Source organism: Cyprinodon variegatus, unplaced genomic scaffold (assembly GCF_000732505.1).
Source record: "Cyprinodon variegatus isolate N-32 unplaced genomic scaffold, C_variegatus-1.0 Scaffold66, whole genome shotgun sequence".
In the NCBI taxonomy this organism is placed as follows: domain Eukaryota; kingdom Metazoa; phylum Chordata; class Actinopteri; order Cyprinodontiformes; family Cyprinodontidae; genus Cyprinodon; species Cyprinodon variegatus.
The window spans coordinates 291,868-306,897 of NW_015150519.1; the positions used below are offsets into that span (position 1 = coordinate 291,868).

General features: G+C 39.9%; 1 protein-coding gene across 10 annotated transcripts in view; it reads left to right on the plus strand.

Moving 5' to 3' along the window:
* The window catches only part of LOC107082981 (DNA-binding protein SATB1-like), a 77,362-nt gene that overhangs the window by 30,875 nt on the left and 31,457 nt on the right, over positions 1-15,030 (plus strand). For 7 of the 10 annotated variants that reach the window (XM_015371886.1, XM_015371883.1, XM_015371889.1 and 4 more), the window contains 3 exons: positions 7,687-7,798; positions 10,058-10,135; positions 14,446-14,939. In XM_015371886.1, the coding sequence (XP_015227372.1) occupies positions 7,687-7,798; positions 10,058-10,135; positions 14,446-14,939 (684 nt within the window). The remainder of the gene's footprint in view (positions 1-7,686; positions 7,799-10,057; positions 10,136-14,445; positions 14,940-15,030) is intronic. The other 3 variants (XM_015371890.1, XM_015371892.1, XM_015371893.1) reach the window with 1 other exon arrangement.

A 15,030-nucleotide genomic window follows, 5' to 3' on the forward strand; every position in this document is an offset into this window, starting at 1 on the left:
TTTTTAATTCTTCCATTAAATGTCACCTTAAGATATTAATTTAGTATTAAATTTTAGTGTTTTTCTTGTACCTTCTTTTTCCAACCTGGAAGAAAGGCACAAGCATTCTCTGTTATTCCACCTCTTCCAGTGTTCGCGTTGCCCATTTCATGACGTCTCCATAGAGACCTTGCAGCATGATATAAAGCCCCTTCTAGTGATTAATCCCAAAGTCTGAGAACTTTGGCAGCTGAAAAACAAATTTTTTGTGACTTAGACAAAAGTTTATTAAAACAACGGTTGTTGTCACTGTGCAGATTAGCGGCTAAAAGAGCGACCTTATCTCAACTTTAAACAGAAACGATCGCACTCTGCCTCACATCTGAGAAAGTTAAACTGGGCAGGTGCAGCTCATACATACTAGGTGCTTCCTTGAGTGGGCAGGTAATCACTGCTCTACATGAAACAGTGATTTCCACTCACTTTCAAGGACAGGGAGGGCTTCTTCTTAGAGAGCAGAGTTCATGAGGGCTACTCTGACAATCATGAAACAGCACAATATCACTGAGGGCATGATTTCCATGAAGGAATAGCAATATTGCATAGTTAAAAGCTCAAAGAAAGTTGATGCAGGATATAGGCCCTTTTGAAAACAAGAATTCACTTTACAGTTATCCTCTACTGCAGTGGTCTATAATATAAAAACATTAAAGTCTGTGGTCATAAAATGAAAATATATAAAAAGGTTCAGCATTAAACTATTTCACAAGCCTCTCTATATATACCAAACGGTTTGTTTCAGTGTGATCTATGAGAGGGCTGCCATGATGGTCTTTGACATCTGTTACTCTGTGGGGGCCGTATGTGTCCGGCTACCCCCACCCTACCTCAAACACAGAATGATAAACACACTCCCTGCCTTCCAGGCCCCTCCCTGCAACAGTTCACTCAGAATGTGAGGGCTGTGGGAGGAGAAAGGGGCGTAGTGGGAGGGAGCACCTTTTTTAGGATTAGTGTTTCCCTCATATTCTACTGTGTAATCCCAAACTAAAAGGGGAGGTGAACAGATGACAGGATAGCTGTGAGTGAATGAGCAAGCCTACCTCTGCACAACTCCCAGAGGAGATTGTTGTGCAACAAAATTTGGTTCGGCTTGAATTACTATAAATAGCTGGAAAAGGCAAACATTAACAGTTATTCATTTTAATCAAATTCACTTAATGGGGGCAACACCTGATTATCAGGAATTAATAACCAAACAGCTTTTAGTGTCTGTCAGTTCTTGTTTTATAAAAACTTACCTGTGGTATTTCATAACAATACATGGAGTAAATACTCTTGTTTGTTTTGTTTTTTAACAGCAGTCCTTACAACGCATAAACAGAATGAACGCTAACAATTTCTCTCAGTAATGCAAGCATTTTTTCGAAAAAACACTCGACTAAACTTCTACAAAAGGATGAACAGAGAGCAAAAAAAAAGCAACAAGTAAGAGAAAAAACAAACAAAAAAATGAGCAATTAAAAAATGTAGTTTTATATCATTCCAGAGTAAATATGTGATTTTAAAAACCAAGGTTTTTTAGATTAAAAAAAAATGTAATAAGGCTAAATTAGCTCATGTAGAAGAGCATTTTCTTGGATTTCAAAATGAAGAGTTTTAAAATCTACTGATGAATTACAGAACTTTTTGTTTACTAACCATCACAATCACTAAGTGATGGAAAAACAAGATGGCTGCAAAAACTGACAGATTCACATTTTGGAAGACGGACCATGAAACATTAGAAATCAGCTCAGGTTGACAACAGAGAAAACGGCAGACAGTTAGCAACGTCTCTAAGCTAAATTCTTTGATAAAATGATATTGGATCTGTAAAAGATCTCTGAAGACATTGGATGTCGATCACACATGACTAGGGTTGGAAGATTTTATCAAAAATCTAAATTGTGATTTTTTTTAAATTCTTTTCCCATTTTATTTTGCAACAAAAAAGTTGTTGCTTTCATAAACTTAAAAGCTTTCTGGTCCAGAATCCATAGTTGCAGGACTTGATTGTTACTGTTGTATGGAAAAGGGTTTGCTTCCACTGCATGGCTCTGCTAGCTGCAGCTCTCTTCCCTTCTGTGTTGTAGCAAAGTGTATAACCATCATCTTTAGGGCTGGAGGGAGAAAATCAGTGTCTTATTCATTGTAGTGGTACCAAAAATGAGTGCCTATGAGATGAAGAAAACTGTGCTTTTTAAGTTGTAATTATATTGTAAATGCAATCAATTGCCCAGCCTTACAGAGGATCATACTTTACATTAGACCCAAGGCTTCTCAAAAGATGCAATGCAAAGAAGCGTGGTCCTGCGCTCGTCTTCTCAGATGCAGCCTAAGTTTTTTATAGTTGATGTAGTTCAGCCCTTGTTGCCTCCCATGGTTGAGGAGAAGGAGGAAAACAGAGCAGAGAAGGAACAGGATTCTTAATTAGGGCTATGCTGTGTCAAACAATTAATCTCACAGTTTGTTTGTTTGGCCTGAGTCGCGTTTGCCACGATTGGCTCTGACCCCCACACACACGGCAGCTCTTAAACATTCATGGGTAATGACTCGAAGAAGCATCTGCAAAATTAAACTTCTCATCGACCAATCAGGCCTACCATGGTTGCTACCAAAATGAAAAGCCCTACCCTCGTCTGGTTTGCAGAAACTATGGCAACAAACGTGACCCCCCCCCCCCTCTCTCACTGGGCTGCCCCTGATGCACCAGCTGCTTCGTTTTGTAGCAGCAAATAGCCATCAAAATGCCATCTTTGCATGCGCCTCTGCCACTTCGACTGCCACAGGCACAACCTTGCTACCATTGCGTAGCGCCCCTGTGTGTCTGCGGTGGTTGCTGAGGGGAGGGGTCATCCCGGTTGAGTGAATATGTGCCATAATTGAGCTCTGTTAGATGTTGGCGAGCGACGAGGCACAGTGTTGCAAATACAATCTTCTTTTTCCCAACCGATTCAAGACATCCGGCACAGTCGTGTGCTTACATTTGGGTGTGTGTGTGTGTGTTGTTCAGTGTGATGCTGGCAGCTGGGTGCCTACAGTACCTGCTTGCTGCACTGTGATCCACTTACACACACACACACAGACACACACACTCCTTTCTCTTCCTGTCTCCTATGATGGGGAGTGGAGTAGATGTTGGGGACCGATAGTAGCCCAGTGCCACTTCCTGGTCTTGCCGATAAGCTCTCTGTGCTGCAGATGGCTATCGCTTAAAGGGTCCACACACATGCACACACACCGACAGAGTTACTACCTGTTGACACGCCGAAGCTCAGCCCTCCTGCTGGTTCCTCAGTGGAAGCAGAGGCGCTGGTTATCTGCTTGATTTCACTTAGTGCGTCTGCATGTGTGTGTGACAGAGCAACGGGGGGATGCAGAATAGGTATGTGTGTGTGTTGTTTCTCCTCACACATACAGGCTTGGCCCCCTGTGAGAGGTAGAGTGATGTATTGAGGGAGAGGGCTGATTAATGAGGAGCGTTTATTAGAACATCTGTGTCAAAGATGGCGGAGGAAAAGGGAGCGAGAGAGAGAGAGGGATCTGCAGGCCTCTTGTTTGTTGCCTGGAGCCGCCTTAGCCCAGATATACTGTAAATAAAACATGGCAGGCTAGAGGATAGGAGTTCATTATCCCACCCCCTGACTATAAGGAGAGCTATATTCACTTTAAAATTAGCCTTTCCAGGTGGATTTTTGAGCTGCTTGAATAAGGTAAAACTGGAATGTATGGGTTGCTGCCAAATCCACCATTTATCATCCAGAATCTCCCCATTTCTATCCCCCCTCCCAACCCCAACTAAAGAAGAGATAAGGAAACCATTCTGGCTTCTCCACATCCCAAGGAATCGACCACAAAAGGTTGAACTCGTATTTATTCTTCACTAATAACAATATTGCATAAACTGAAGAGAAGGAAGCACTTCATGCATTAATGTATGACCCATTAAAAAGCTAATTCTGACTTCCTAACCTCAACCTGAACTCTGTCAGGGTTATTTTATTGAATCAAGCCTTTTCAATACATCTATAAAAGGCCGCTTTGTTATACGGTTCAAGTCCGACTGCAGACCTCTTTGCGTCCCCCCCCCCACCCCTTCCCCTTGTTTTTCCATCATGGCGGGATGATGCACCACAACATGCTTGGCACAGATTCACACCCAGCTGCAGTCGCCAATGTGACTCCGCTCAACTATCTTTTATTTTTTTTCCCTGAAAAAATATTCAGATAAAATCAGCAGCTGAGTGTACGCTCCTTCCTCTGTACGCAGCCCTTAGAGAAAATCGATTAGCAGTGTCTTATTTGCAGTTTCAATTATAAGGTAAACCATTTGATCATCATTTAAATGTTTTCTAGCACAATCAATATCTTTTAATGACTCCTTATTTTGATACCCTCTCATTGTTTCCCCCTTGGGTATCTTTTTAAGCTGCTCCAAAAGTTTTTTTATATCCAGATTTGTGTACTTTTGTTTCAGCTTTAAATGAATATATTCATATATATGAGACACCAAGTAATCAGTAGCATAACTGCAACAGCAAACCTTTCAAATCACCTTATTTTGATTATTAGAACCAGTTTTTGAGCTTAAATTCTGACAAAGAATTAAAGAAGTGAAGGAAAAAGACTACTGTACTGGAATCATTTGTTGTATTAGATGGTAAAATAAGGATTGGAAGCCAATACTTTGATAGCTTTGATTGGTGGAGCGTCAGAATCATTAGCGGCCAGGATTTTCTAAAGAACTCATTTTACCTTGATTGCAAGAGCCTAGAGTGTTTGGACATCTGGTGTAAATAAATAGATATTTGAGGAACTTAAAATAAGAATAAAACAATTAACATATCTGTATGTGACAGTTTTGCCTGTTATGTTGTGAATTTGTTCCAGAGCTGAGTACTCAGGCTGTGAGGTCGTCATTGTGTTAATAAGCTGGACCCTTTCAGGGTTAACCTATGCTCTGTTTGCACTTCATTGTTCTGATAGTTAAGTTTAAAGCAGGAAAGGCCTGTGCTTTACCACTACCATCACAGTCATGCCATTGTAAACACAAAATAGGAAAAATTGAACCAAATTTTTGTGGTTAAAAAAAGAGTCATCAAATGAATGCAGCCGATAAAATTGCTCTAGAAAGAAAACGATTTACCAGCTAGTATTATTAACTTGATTGTGTAGCACTGCTGCCTTGCAGCAAGAACGTTGCAGGTTTGATTCTTGCACCTGGGTCTTTCTGCATGGAGTTTGCATGTTCTCCCTAAGTATGCATTGGTTCTCTCCAGGTACTCCGGCTTCCTCCTACAGTCAAAAAACATGACTGTTAGGTTTATTGGCTTCTCTAAATTCTCCTTAGGTGTGAGTGTGTGCGTAAATGGTTGTTTGTCTTGTTTGCGATGGACTGGCGACATGTCCAGGGTTTACCCCGCCTCTCGCCCATAGACAGCTGGAGATAGGCACCAGGAACCCCGCTTGGGATAAGCATGACGACAAATGGATGGATGGATGTTTTATGGTCAGTATAGATCTGGAATCCATCTCTTTATCCATTATTTGACTCCTCTGGTTTGATTTGATATATTTTCTGTAATATAAACATTTCCTGCTTTTCCTTCAAATTAAGACTTGAGCAAAGGCTCTGAGTTGGTGTTATGCAAATAAAATAAACTAAAGTAGAAGGAATTGAATTGAAGCAATCCTTTGTGTTTGTGCTTAGCTCTTAATGTAAAGTTTTTGCTTACATGTAGAACATAGATGAGGATTTACTTTGGAAGAAGCCTATTGAGAGATGCTAAGCGGTTAGCATTGTTATTTCATAGTGACAAAGGCCTTGGAAGAGTTAGGGTGGTTCTTTGTCTATTGTCTGATGTTTTAAAGCAACATTGCATATTTTAATCACATATAAGTCAATAAAAGCTCACCTCAACAAGTGTAACAATGTTTTCCGGCCAAACTAGCTGAACAACCAGCTAAGGAAACAGGAAGCATATGATTAAAGATCTGGGGCAGATTGTCGTCATTAATTTGAAATAAGGGTGAAGGTGGAGATCATTTTATAATACTGACCTTGTTTAACCCATACTCTCATCAAAACTAATGCCGGAATCAATATGATGTTTCAGATTTTTTGATGTAGGTTTCTGTTGAGAGATTTAGGTTGATCAAGATTTGATCTGCTGCAGATAAAAATCTTTTTGGGTTGGGTTAAAACACAAGCTGATTTCTGTCATGTCAGAACTCCAGTCTTGTAATATCAACCACAAAAATTTGTTTGTCTGTTAACCTTAAAACTCTTTCCATTTTCGAGATGTTTGGCAATAAGCTCTCACCTTCCAAATAAACATTTAAAATGGGAAAGAAGCTTACAAGAAAATGAATTTTTGCAGCAATGGTTCCAGATCTCAGTTCCTTCTTATTCAGATATCATCCAGTAGGAAAAAAAAATGAAAAAAGCTTAAGATTTAGCTTTTTAAAATGAAGTAGGTAGGTCTGACTTTAAACAGAGGCTCAGTATGGTGGAGGGTCTGTGGTGCTGTGGGCCTCTTCTCTCTGTAAGGGTCTAAACAGGAAGATGCATTCTATTAGGCTGGTATCGCATAGAAACGTTTATTAATGAGCGTTTGCAGGAAAATATTTTGTGTCTGGACTTCTTTTAACCTGCTGGAAAGTTTTTCTTTTTATCCTGCTGTGAAAATCTCTAAAAACAAACTAAGACACTGCAGGGAATATATCTTCCAGTCGTAACCTCTTAACAAAATCTCACATAAAGTAAATCTGAAGTATCACTTCAATGCAAAGGTCAGAAGTTCAGAGATGCTCTGACCTTTCAGACGGCACGGCTGTTGGCCTTTTTCTCCTCCCTGTAAAGACAGGCTGAAGTCAGTGAAACCAACATAATACTGAAACACTCGCTCTACCAGAAGGTCCCCACACAGTCCTCTGAGCGCATATATTATAGAAAACGATAAAGATGGCATGCCCATAATTTGAAAACAGATGGTTTGGTTCTTTTGAATATTTATAACAATCAAAAACATTTTTCTGCATTTACCCGGAGGCTGGCGAGGTGTTAAAGCATTCATTTTATTAAAACTGCATTGGGATTTAATAAATTAAGGGGGGCGGGGGGGTCTCTGTTTGTGAAAGGCTGGAGGTAAATGTTTAGAGAGCAAAGAGGCAACTATATAGGTAGAGTCAGAAGCAGGGGTGCGTCCCGGACCGACATGCTCGCTGCAGACCCTGGCCTGCTTGAAGTTTTAGTCTCTAACAGATTGCATAAATAGAGCTGGAAAATGAAAGGTTCTTATTCCCTTACAAGAAACACCTCCACAGCTGCTGATGCTTAATAGATCGTTGTGTTCCTTTTGAAGGTAAATATTTTTCTTGTTCTTGAAGAAAAGTACTTATTCTGAAAGAGACAAACTCTGTGGCATTTGATAAAGACAACAGATTAAACCTTGTTTGATGTGATTTCTTGTTCGTTTGGAAAAAAACAACAATCTTAAACATCTGCATGTCGTACACTTTTACCTCCCCTCCTTATATTTTATTTGCTTTGACAAGCTGGAGCGTTGCTGCATGTTCCACCAGCTCTAATATTATGTCTGTATTTTCCACAGTGAGAATCTAAAAGTCTCTCCCGCTCTCTCTCAATCAATCTCTCTCTTTCAGAGTATGATTTCCTCCATTGTGAACAGCACTTACTATGCAAATGTGTCGGCGGCAAAGTGTCAGGAATTTGGGCGCTGGTATAAACATTTCAAGAAGACAAAAGATATGATGGGTAAGCAAAACGGAGGGGCGCAAAGTATGGCGCTCACACTTTTGTCTCTTTGCTTACACACACACACGCACACACGCTCTTAAACACACACTCGCACCAGTCATCATCACAATATGTCCCCTATCCAAACGGCTCTTTGTCTTCCTGCTGTTGAACGCTGCACAGATACATTTTTACTTTGTTATCTAATAATTCAAGGTCGAAACTGGAGTTACAACCCGTTGTAAAGAGGAAGTACAGCCACCATCAGTTCTATGGTTTGGTATATCAGAGGAATAAAAGTGATCTGGTCTTAAAAACAAAACTGGAATTTAACCTGAAATTAACCATACAACAGATTTTAAATGGCCATTTTTTTCTGTTCATAAAGAAAAAGCTAGAGGAATGTGGCTTTAAAATGCTGCGGATCAAACATACTTTCTTTTATGGGTGTGACCACCTCAATAAAAGCAGGAGCTTTCCCAGCTTTCTGTTAATAGACACCATCCATGGTTGTACAGGGAGGAAATGTATGAATGCAAAACTTTTATATATCCATTTTAAAGCAAGCAACACAGCAGAAAATTACCCAGAACAACTCTTTGATTGTGTTGATCTGAAGGGGAAAAAAAAAAAAAAAAGAACATTAGCTCTATCCCACAAACCACAGACCTCAGTTAGCATGAGGGAATCTAAAAGTTCATGACAGGACAGCTAATAAAAGAGAAAAATAGTTTGGCTTGTTTTGTTCTTTTATCTCCCCTCAGATTGCACAGCTGCATTTGAATGAACCACAGGACATGAGAAAATTAGTGTTTTAAGAAGGATGAGACCAAAGCAGAGAGATATGACAAGACTTACAGGGACATGTTTGGAGAAACCCAAACAGCGTTTCAGCACCAACACCTCAGGTGGAGAGGACAGGATTTGGACCTGGATGACCTTTGCAGCTTGTAGATTTAAATATACTTGAATGCAACTTGAATATATGTGGTGCAGTGATTCAAAGTCCAGCTATCAACCTGATTAAAAGGACCTTAAAAAGCTGAGCAGATATCATGTCTGCAAACCTTTATTAACTGAAGTAATAGTTTGGAGAAGTGAGGTGCGTATTCCACCAGAGCAATAGGAGAGCTTATTAAAGGCCTCCGGATAACGACTGTTGACAGTCATTATTGCTAAAGTTGGTCCAACCAGCTGTTAAATCATTGGAGGAGCTCAGTTTATTCACAGTCATCATTTCCATTTTGCCCTGAAATTTTGCTTAGTTGATAATTGAAATAGCAGTGTTTTTTTTTTTTTTTTTAACATATAAACTCGAGGTCAGATTTAGAAGATTTTAAACCTGATAAAAAAAAAAAGTCAATCTTTAATCAAGACCTAATATGTAAAACCCAATAACTAAATTAGGTTCCTTTTTCTCTACCTTTACTCCTCAGAAAGATCCATTAATTCCCTAACACTCATTTTTAGCATCTACATTGTATTTAATGTTTTGTATAATTCTTAGGTTTTCTTTGAGTAAAAACCAACAATGACTCCAACTGTCCAGCGCCTCATCCCGAATATAATTAGATTTCTTATCTACCTCTGTACCGATGAATTACCCAATCTAAAAAAATAACCTTTGACAGGAAATGGGGGTCATATAATGCCAGTGGAGCCAAAGCTGGAGATAGTTATCAGATTTATATGTCTGTAGTTTTATTAAGCAAAAACAGCTTTGTGCTGTGAAACCTATAGGGCACCAGGCAATAGTGAGGTATTACTTTTAGCAATCTGTTGAACTTAATCTTTATTTTTTTTTTCTGCCAGGATGCCATTCCTCACAGTGATGACAGATGAGATTCTTTATCAAAAAAATGTTCACATCCTGCATGCAAACGGTGTGCCGCCATCACATTTTATCTGATGCTTTCAAAGTGACAGCGTACACAGGCTACATTATTTACTTCAGAGTCGCTCTTCTTGTGTATTCTCTTGCTTCACTCCTACACATTTTCTGTCTCACTTGTTTTCTGTCTGGTTTTATGTTCCTCATAAGAGGAGCTGCTGCAGCTGCCAGTCTGGCCTTTTTGTAGCGATGCTGATGTTTTTATTCCTGCATAGCTGGAAGTGGGAGAGACAATCTGTGGAAAGCCTTAACCCCTGTGTTTCTCTCCTCACACCTCTACATTGTGGTGTGTGTGTGTTTGTGTGTCTGTGTGTGTGTGTGTGTGTGTGTATGTGTGTGTGTGTGTGTGTGTGTGCATGTGCGTGCCCTGCCATTCGTCCGTGCAGGCATGCGCCAACCCTCCCAGCTGGAGGGCTACCTGGGGACCTGTGTCCTCCGTGAGAGTCCGCGTGCCAATGCACTAGGTATGTTACAGCTTGGGCACACACAAACGCACACACACACACAAATTAATTTCCTGCAGCTTTACTTTAACCCAACCAAAATACCTGCAAATATAACTTTTATTTTCCTGAAGTAAACCGTAAACCTTGATTTCAAACCCTAATAGAAGATGCACTCACCCACTCACCATTGAAGAAGCCACATTTTATTCCTAAATACATAAACCTAACATCTTCATAGCTACCTTCTCACTTCCCTAACTAGAATTAGAATCTTTTTTTTGGTTCTAAAACCAATTCAAGCCAATTTAAGTCATGAGGGAAATAATCAATGGTTTTCAGCAGTTATTAACAAAAGTGAGACGCTTGGGGTGGGATCCTTTTTACTCAGACACTCCTAATTAAAATCCAGTGGAACCAAATGCTTCCAGCTACACACCTCTGTAAAATCATTTCTGACAAATCGATTTCCTCTGTGATATTATCAGTGGTTTGATTTAAAACATTAGTGAAAGACAGCTTCATGACGGCACAACAGAAAGGTCAAGAATGAGTTGGGGAGAATTTTAAGAGATTGAAGTTTTAAAACGATACTGAGATCTGACTGAGCTAAAGGTAAGTTGAAAGGTGGAGACAAAGGATTTCAGTCACTACACGTTAAAACCATGATTTTTTCTCTCCCCATTCACCATTAGCTTGTGTTGGTCAATTGTATAAAATCCAAGAGAAATACGTTTAGATTTGTTTGAATTTCAGAAAGTTAAAAGATATTAAGATGTGAAGGATATGGATACCTTAGAGACTTAATCTATATCACGTTTCTTTTATTATACATTTAATAAAACAATATATTCACTCATAGACGCTAACGGATAAGCGCCAAAAGTTGGATGGATGGCAATCCAACAGTGTATGACTACTTTAATCTGACATAACAGTAAAAATCTGTCTTAAATCTCTTCCCAAAACTATTTTAATTATGTAACTTTAAAACTGAATTCCCTCTCTGATTGGTCTGTTAGGAGTCTACAACTAAGGTCACACCTTTAAATGTTTTTTTTTAACCCTGAGGCTGAATCATAGATTAGTAAATACCACCAGCCCCATAATTATTAGATTGCAACTTGTTGGTTAAGTTATTTGTTTTGCTGTTGTTAACCAAGGCTGATAACAGCAGCTGTCTCTGCATTATAATGTTCAAACTTCAGACACATTTTCTCCCTAACATAAGTTTTATGGTACTGTCTAAACAACTGATTTAAAGGGAACTTATTGGTTTGTTACGGCAGTTCTTACTGCAGTTCGTATTGATTTGACAGCTCTAATGTAGAGAATCATCAGAAAGTTTTACCTTTAAGAATACCCAGAGCTCCAATTTGATTTTAATGCTTGTGAAAGGTTGGATCTTAAAGGTGTCATGTAGATTTGCTACAGGGAAGGTAAAGGTCTATATTATCTCCTGTTCATACTGGATTTTTTAAATATATTATTAGAAAGTTACTGTTTTTAAACTTTTGCAGAAAGCCCTTAAGCAGAAGAGAGAAAAAGCCCCCTAAATGACTCATAAAAAGTACTCAAGTAGTGAGATTTGTTGGTCAAACCCTGAACATTAAGCCCATTTTCCACTTAAATACGTATCTAAGTTCTGTGTAATGGTGATAACCTATACATAGTACTGTCATATATCAAATACATCCGTCTGGAATATGAAGCTGTGATAAGAAACTAACCACATCGGTACACAAACTCGCTGATAACATCTCAAGACGTGCAGACAAACTCAAAACTTTAGTACCCACATGTCATGTTAACCAAACATCAGATAAAAAACCCCACACACATGTCTGGTGTCCACCACAGGGCCATGGTGGCCCCTAACCTCTGGATCCATAATGCACTGATATCTGGTCTGTGTGGCAACAAACAGAGGAGAAGGTGCTGGAGGGAGGCCGTATAACTGAACAGCCTCTCCTCTGATTTTCCTTCACAAAACATTCAGAGATTAATTGGAGACTGAAGTCAACCTTAGTACTCCCCTTATCCCAAATTGAACATCCTGATCATGGTTTTAAGTTCCTGCTTGTTGGATAAAGTTCCAGATTACGGGTTAAAGTCACTGATCACAGGTTCTCGTGTTAGATCTAGCATATGAAAGCCAACAGAAGAGTGAAAGTTGGGTCAATCCTCTTTTCATTCGCTCTATCAAACACACACACATACATTTTCTCCCTCAGCCCACATCCCATTCCCATTGTGTGTTTAATCCGGGGCTCTTTTGTGGCAGGATTCCACACGAGGACTCCTGCTTCTGTGGCAGCCGGGTTTTTTTCTCCCAGGGCCTGCCATGCTCTTCTGTCACCCCTTCTCTTTTCAATTTGCATGGAAATGCCTTCATGTGCCTCAGTGTTTGTGTGTTGTGAACATGCCCCCCAGCAGTCTGCATGTGCAAGCATATGCACATACACACACACATTCACTTAAGAGTGAATAGGCAAGTCATACCATCAGAGCCAAGGAATGAAGAGGATTATAAGAAGAGACGTAATTATTACCAAGATTGTTTTTTTTTTTTGGTTTTGTTTTTGTTTTATCCCCTTCACCCCTCCACTCCTCATCATTTGTTAAAAAAATAAATAAAAATGCTCAATAGACCTGTCTTGGTTTTCTGAATCCTGACAGTTAAGAAACAGGCCCCCTGTAGACATGATTATCAAGAATATTTTTTGGAAAAAATCCATGCAGATAATCTTCCATCTGCTGGAAAAAAAAAACAGCTTTTATGAAAATAAAACCCCTAAATTGTTTAACATGCATCCCATACGATGGATGGATCTCCGTGGGATGTGGAGGCCGCAGCTCACTTCCGTAATGTTAACATCACCATGCGGATGAATCCTTGAATGCTGCCCCCTCACTCGTTTGTCACAAAAGATGGGGAGGGGAAAAAATCCTCTGCGACCTGAAAACTATTCCAGCTGTTTATGCACTTCTCTGTGGGTAGCACTTTAAATGTTAAATCATTGTTTTCATCCTCTAAGCGCTTCATTTAAAGAAGTCTTAAAATATTCCCCAGCAGCCATTATGGACTTACCGATTCCCGAAAGAAGAGACACCACAAAAATCTCCCAAATTGGCTTCAAATAACAATGAAAACATTTGATTTTAGTTCAGTTCTAGAAGATGTTGAAAACCTTAAAACAAGGCTGTTTCTGCATCAGCTGTGTTTTTCACATTTATATTTACACCATCCTTGTCTAAAATCGTCACATTGGCCAGCGTGTGTTCCTTATTTTAGAATTAGGCATAAATCCACACATGCACATAAATCCCAGTCAAACACACACATGCAGTACTGTCTGTGTGCTATCTTTTTTTTTTACCATGAGGCCAAACACATTCTGAACTTAATGCTGAAGGCATGAGACACAGGTCAAACACAATGAGGCTCTTTTATCAGCATTTACATCTTTTTTCCTTTTAAACCAGATAACCAGCTGTGGCGGATCCACTCGTGGATGAAGGGCCATTTGAAGGGGGGAAAAAAAAGAAATATAGCTCACTGACTTACAGTATCTTTTTGTTGGTACTTTGGTTTTTAACATTTTCTTTCAGAGCTCCTAATTGTATTGCCCTCCCATAAAGAACGAAAAAAAAAAAAAGAAAAAAAGAACGTTAACTTTCAGGCAAGCACTGACCCGAGGCAGTAATTGACCCGATGCAGACCAGCTCTTTTCTCTGGATTAGAGACTGTGGTTATGGTTAGAGATGATTTGGATTTTACAGGCTGATACAGATTTCCGTTTTCTATTAAAGGTCACATCTGCTGATTTTCAATTTCGGGTTCAGCTGATTAAAAAACAAAAAACAAATTTGTTTCGTAGTTCTCGTTTTGCAATGATTTTATGTAACGATAACAGACACACGTATTTCTTTTTAGCATTTATTAAATGCATTAAAGCCAAGATCTCCTGTAGTTTTTGGTCCATAGCTTCATTGAACAAAAGCATTGACTTTGATCAAACTTTTTTTTTTTTTTAATTAAAGGTTAAAGGCTAAAAAAGAGCAAAAGAGAGGATGTTTGCAGATGCGTTTACAGATATAAGAAAAAGGGATTTCTTTTGGATTAATGCATTTATTGGACAGACAGACCATAATGATCTTTCGTACTTAACTGATTCTTATTTTCTCTGTTGCTCAATAATAGGTAGAACTAACTACACCTCATCTTTTTCCAAATATTCCAACAGTTTCTAGTGTTGTTTTTTAACCATCAATTTTCAGCTACTTATTATTGAGGAGTTTTCTTTGTTCTTTCTCTTTTTTTTCTCCAGCGGAGATGGACAGCCTGTCCGACCTCTCCCCTCCCGGCTCCAACCACAATCACAACCACCTAAGTTTCTCCCAGCAGCAGCCCATTCCTGGCAGCACCGCAGAGCAGACGCCATCATCACCAGTCCCACCAATGCAGCACGCTCCTCCACATGGCGGCCAAACAGGTGGCCGGCAGCCGCAGCTTCCCAGCCTACACCACCCTGGGTTGGTGTCCACGCCCATCAGTCCGCAGCTGGTCAACCAGCAGCTCGTGATGGCGCAGATCCTCAACCAGCAGTATGCAGTGAACCGGCTGCTGGCGCAGCAGTCGCTGTCGCAGCAGTACCTCAATCACCCACCCGTAAACCGCAGCTCCCACAGCAAGCCCCTGGAGCCTCAGGTGGGGTCCAACACGGAGGTTTCCTCTGAGATTTACCAGTGGGTGAGGGACGAACTGAAGCGGGCTGGCATCTCGCAGGCCGTCTTTGCCCGGGTGGCCTTCAACAGAACCCAGGTGAGGACAGACAGCAGAACTGCCTCAATAATGAACTAGATGTCGATCCTGTTAAAATACCAAAAACGTAATTTGATCATTAATTTACATC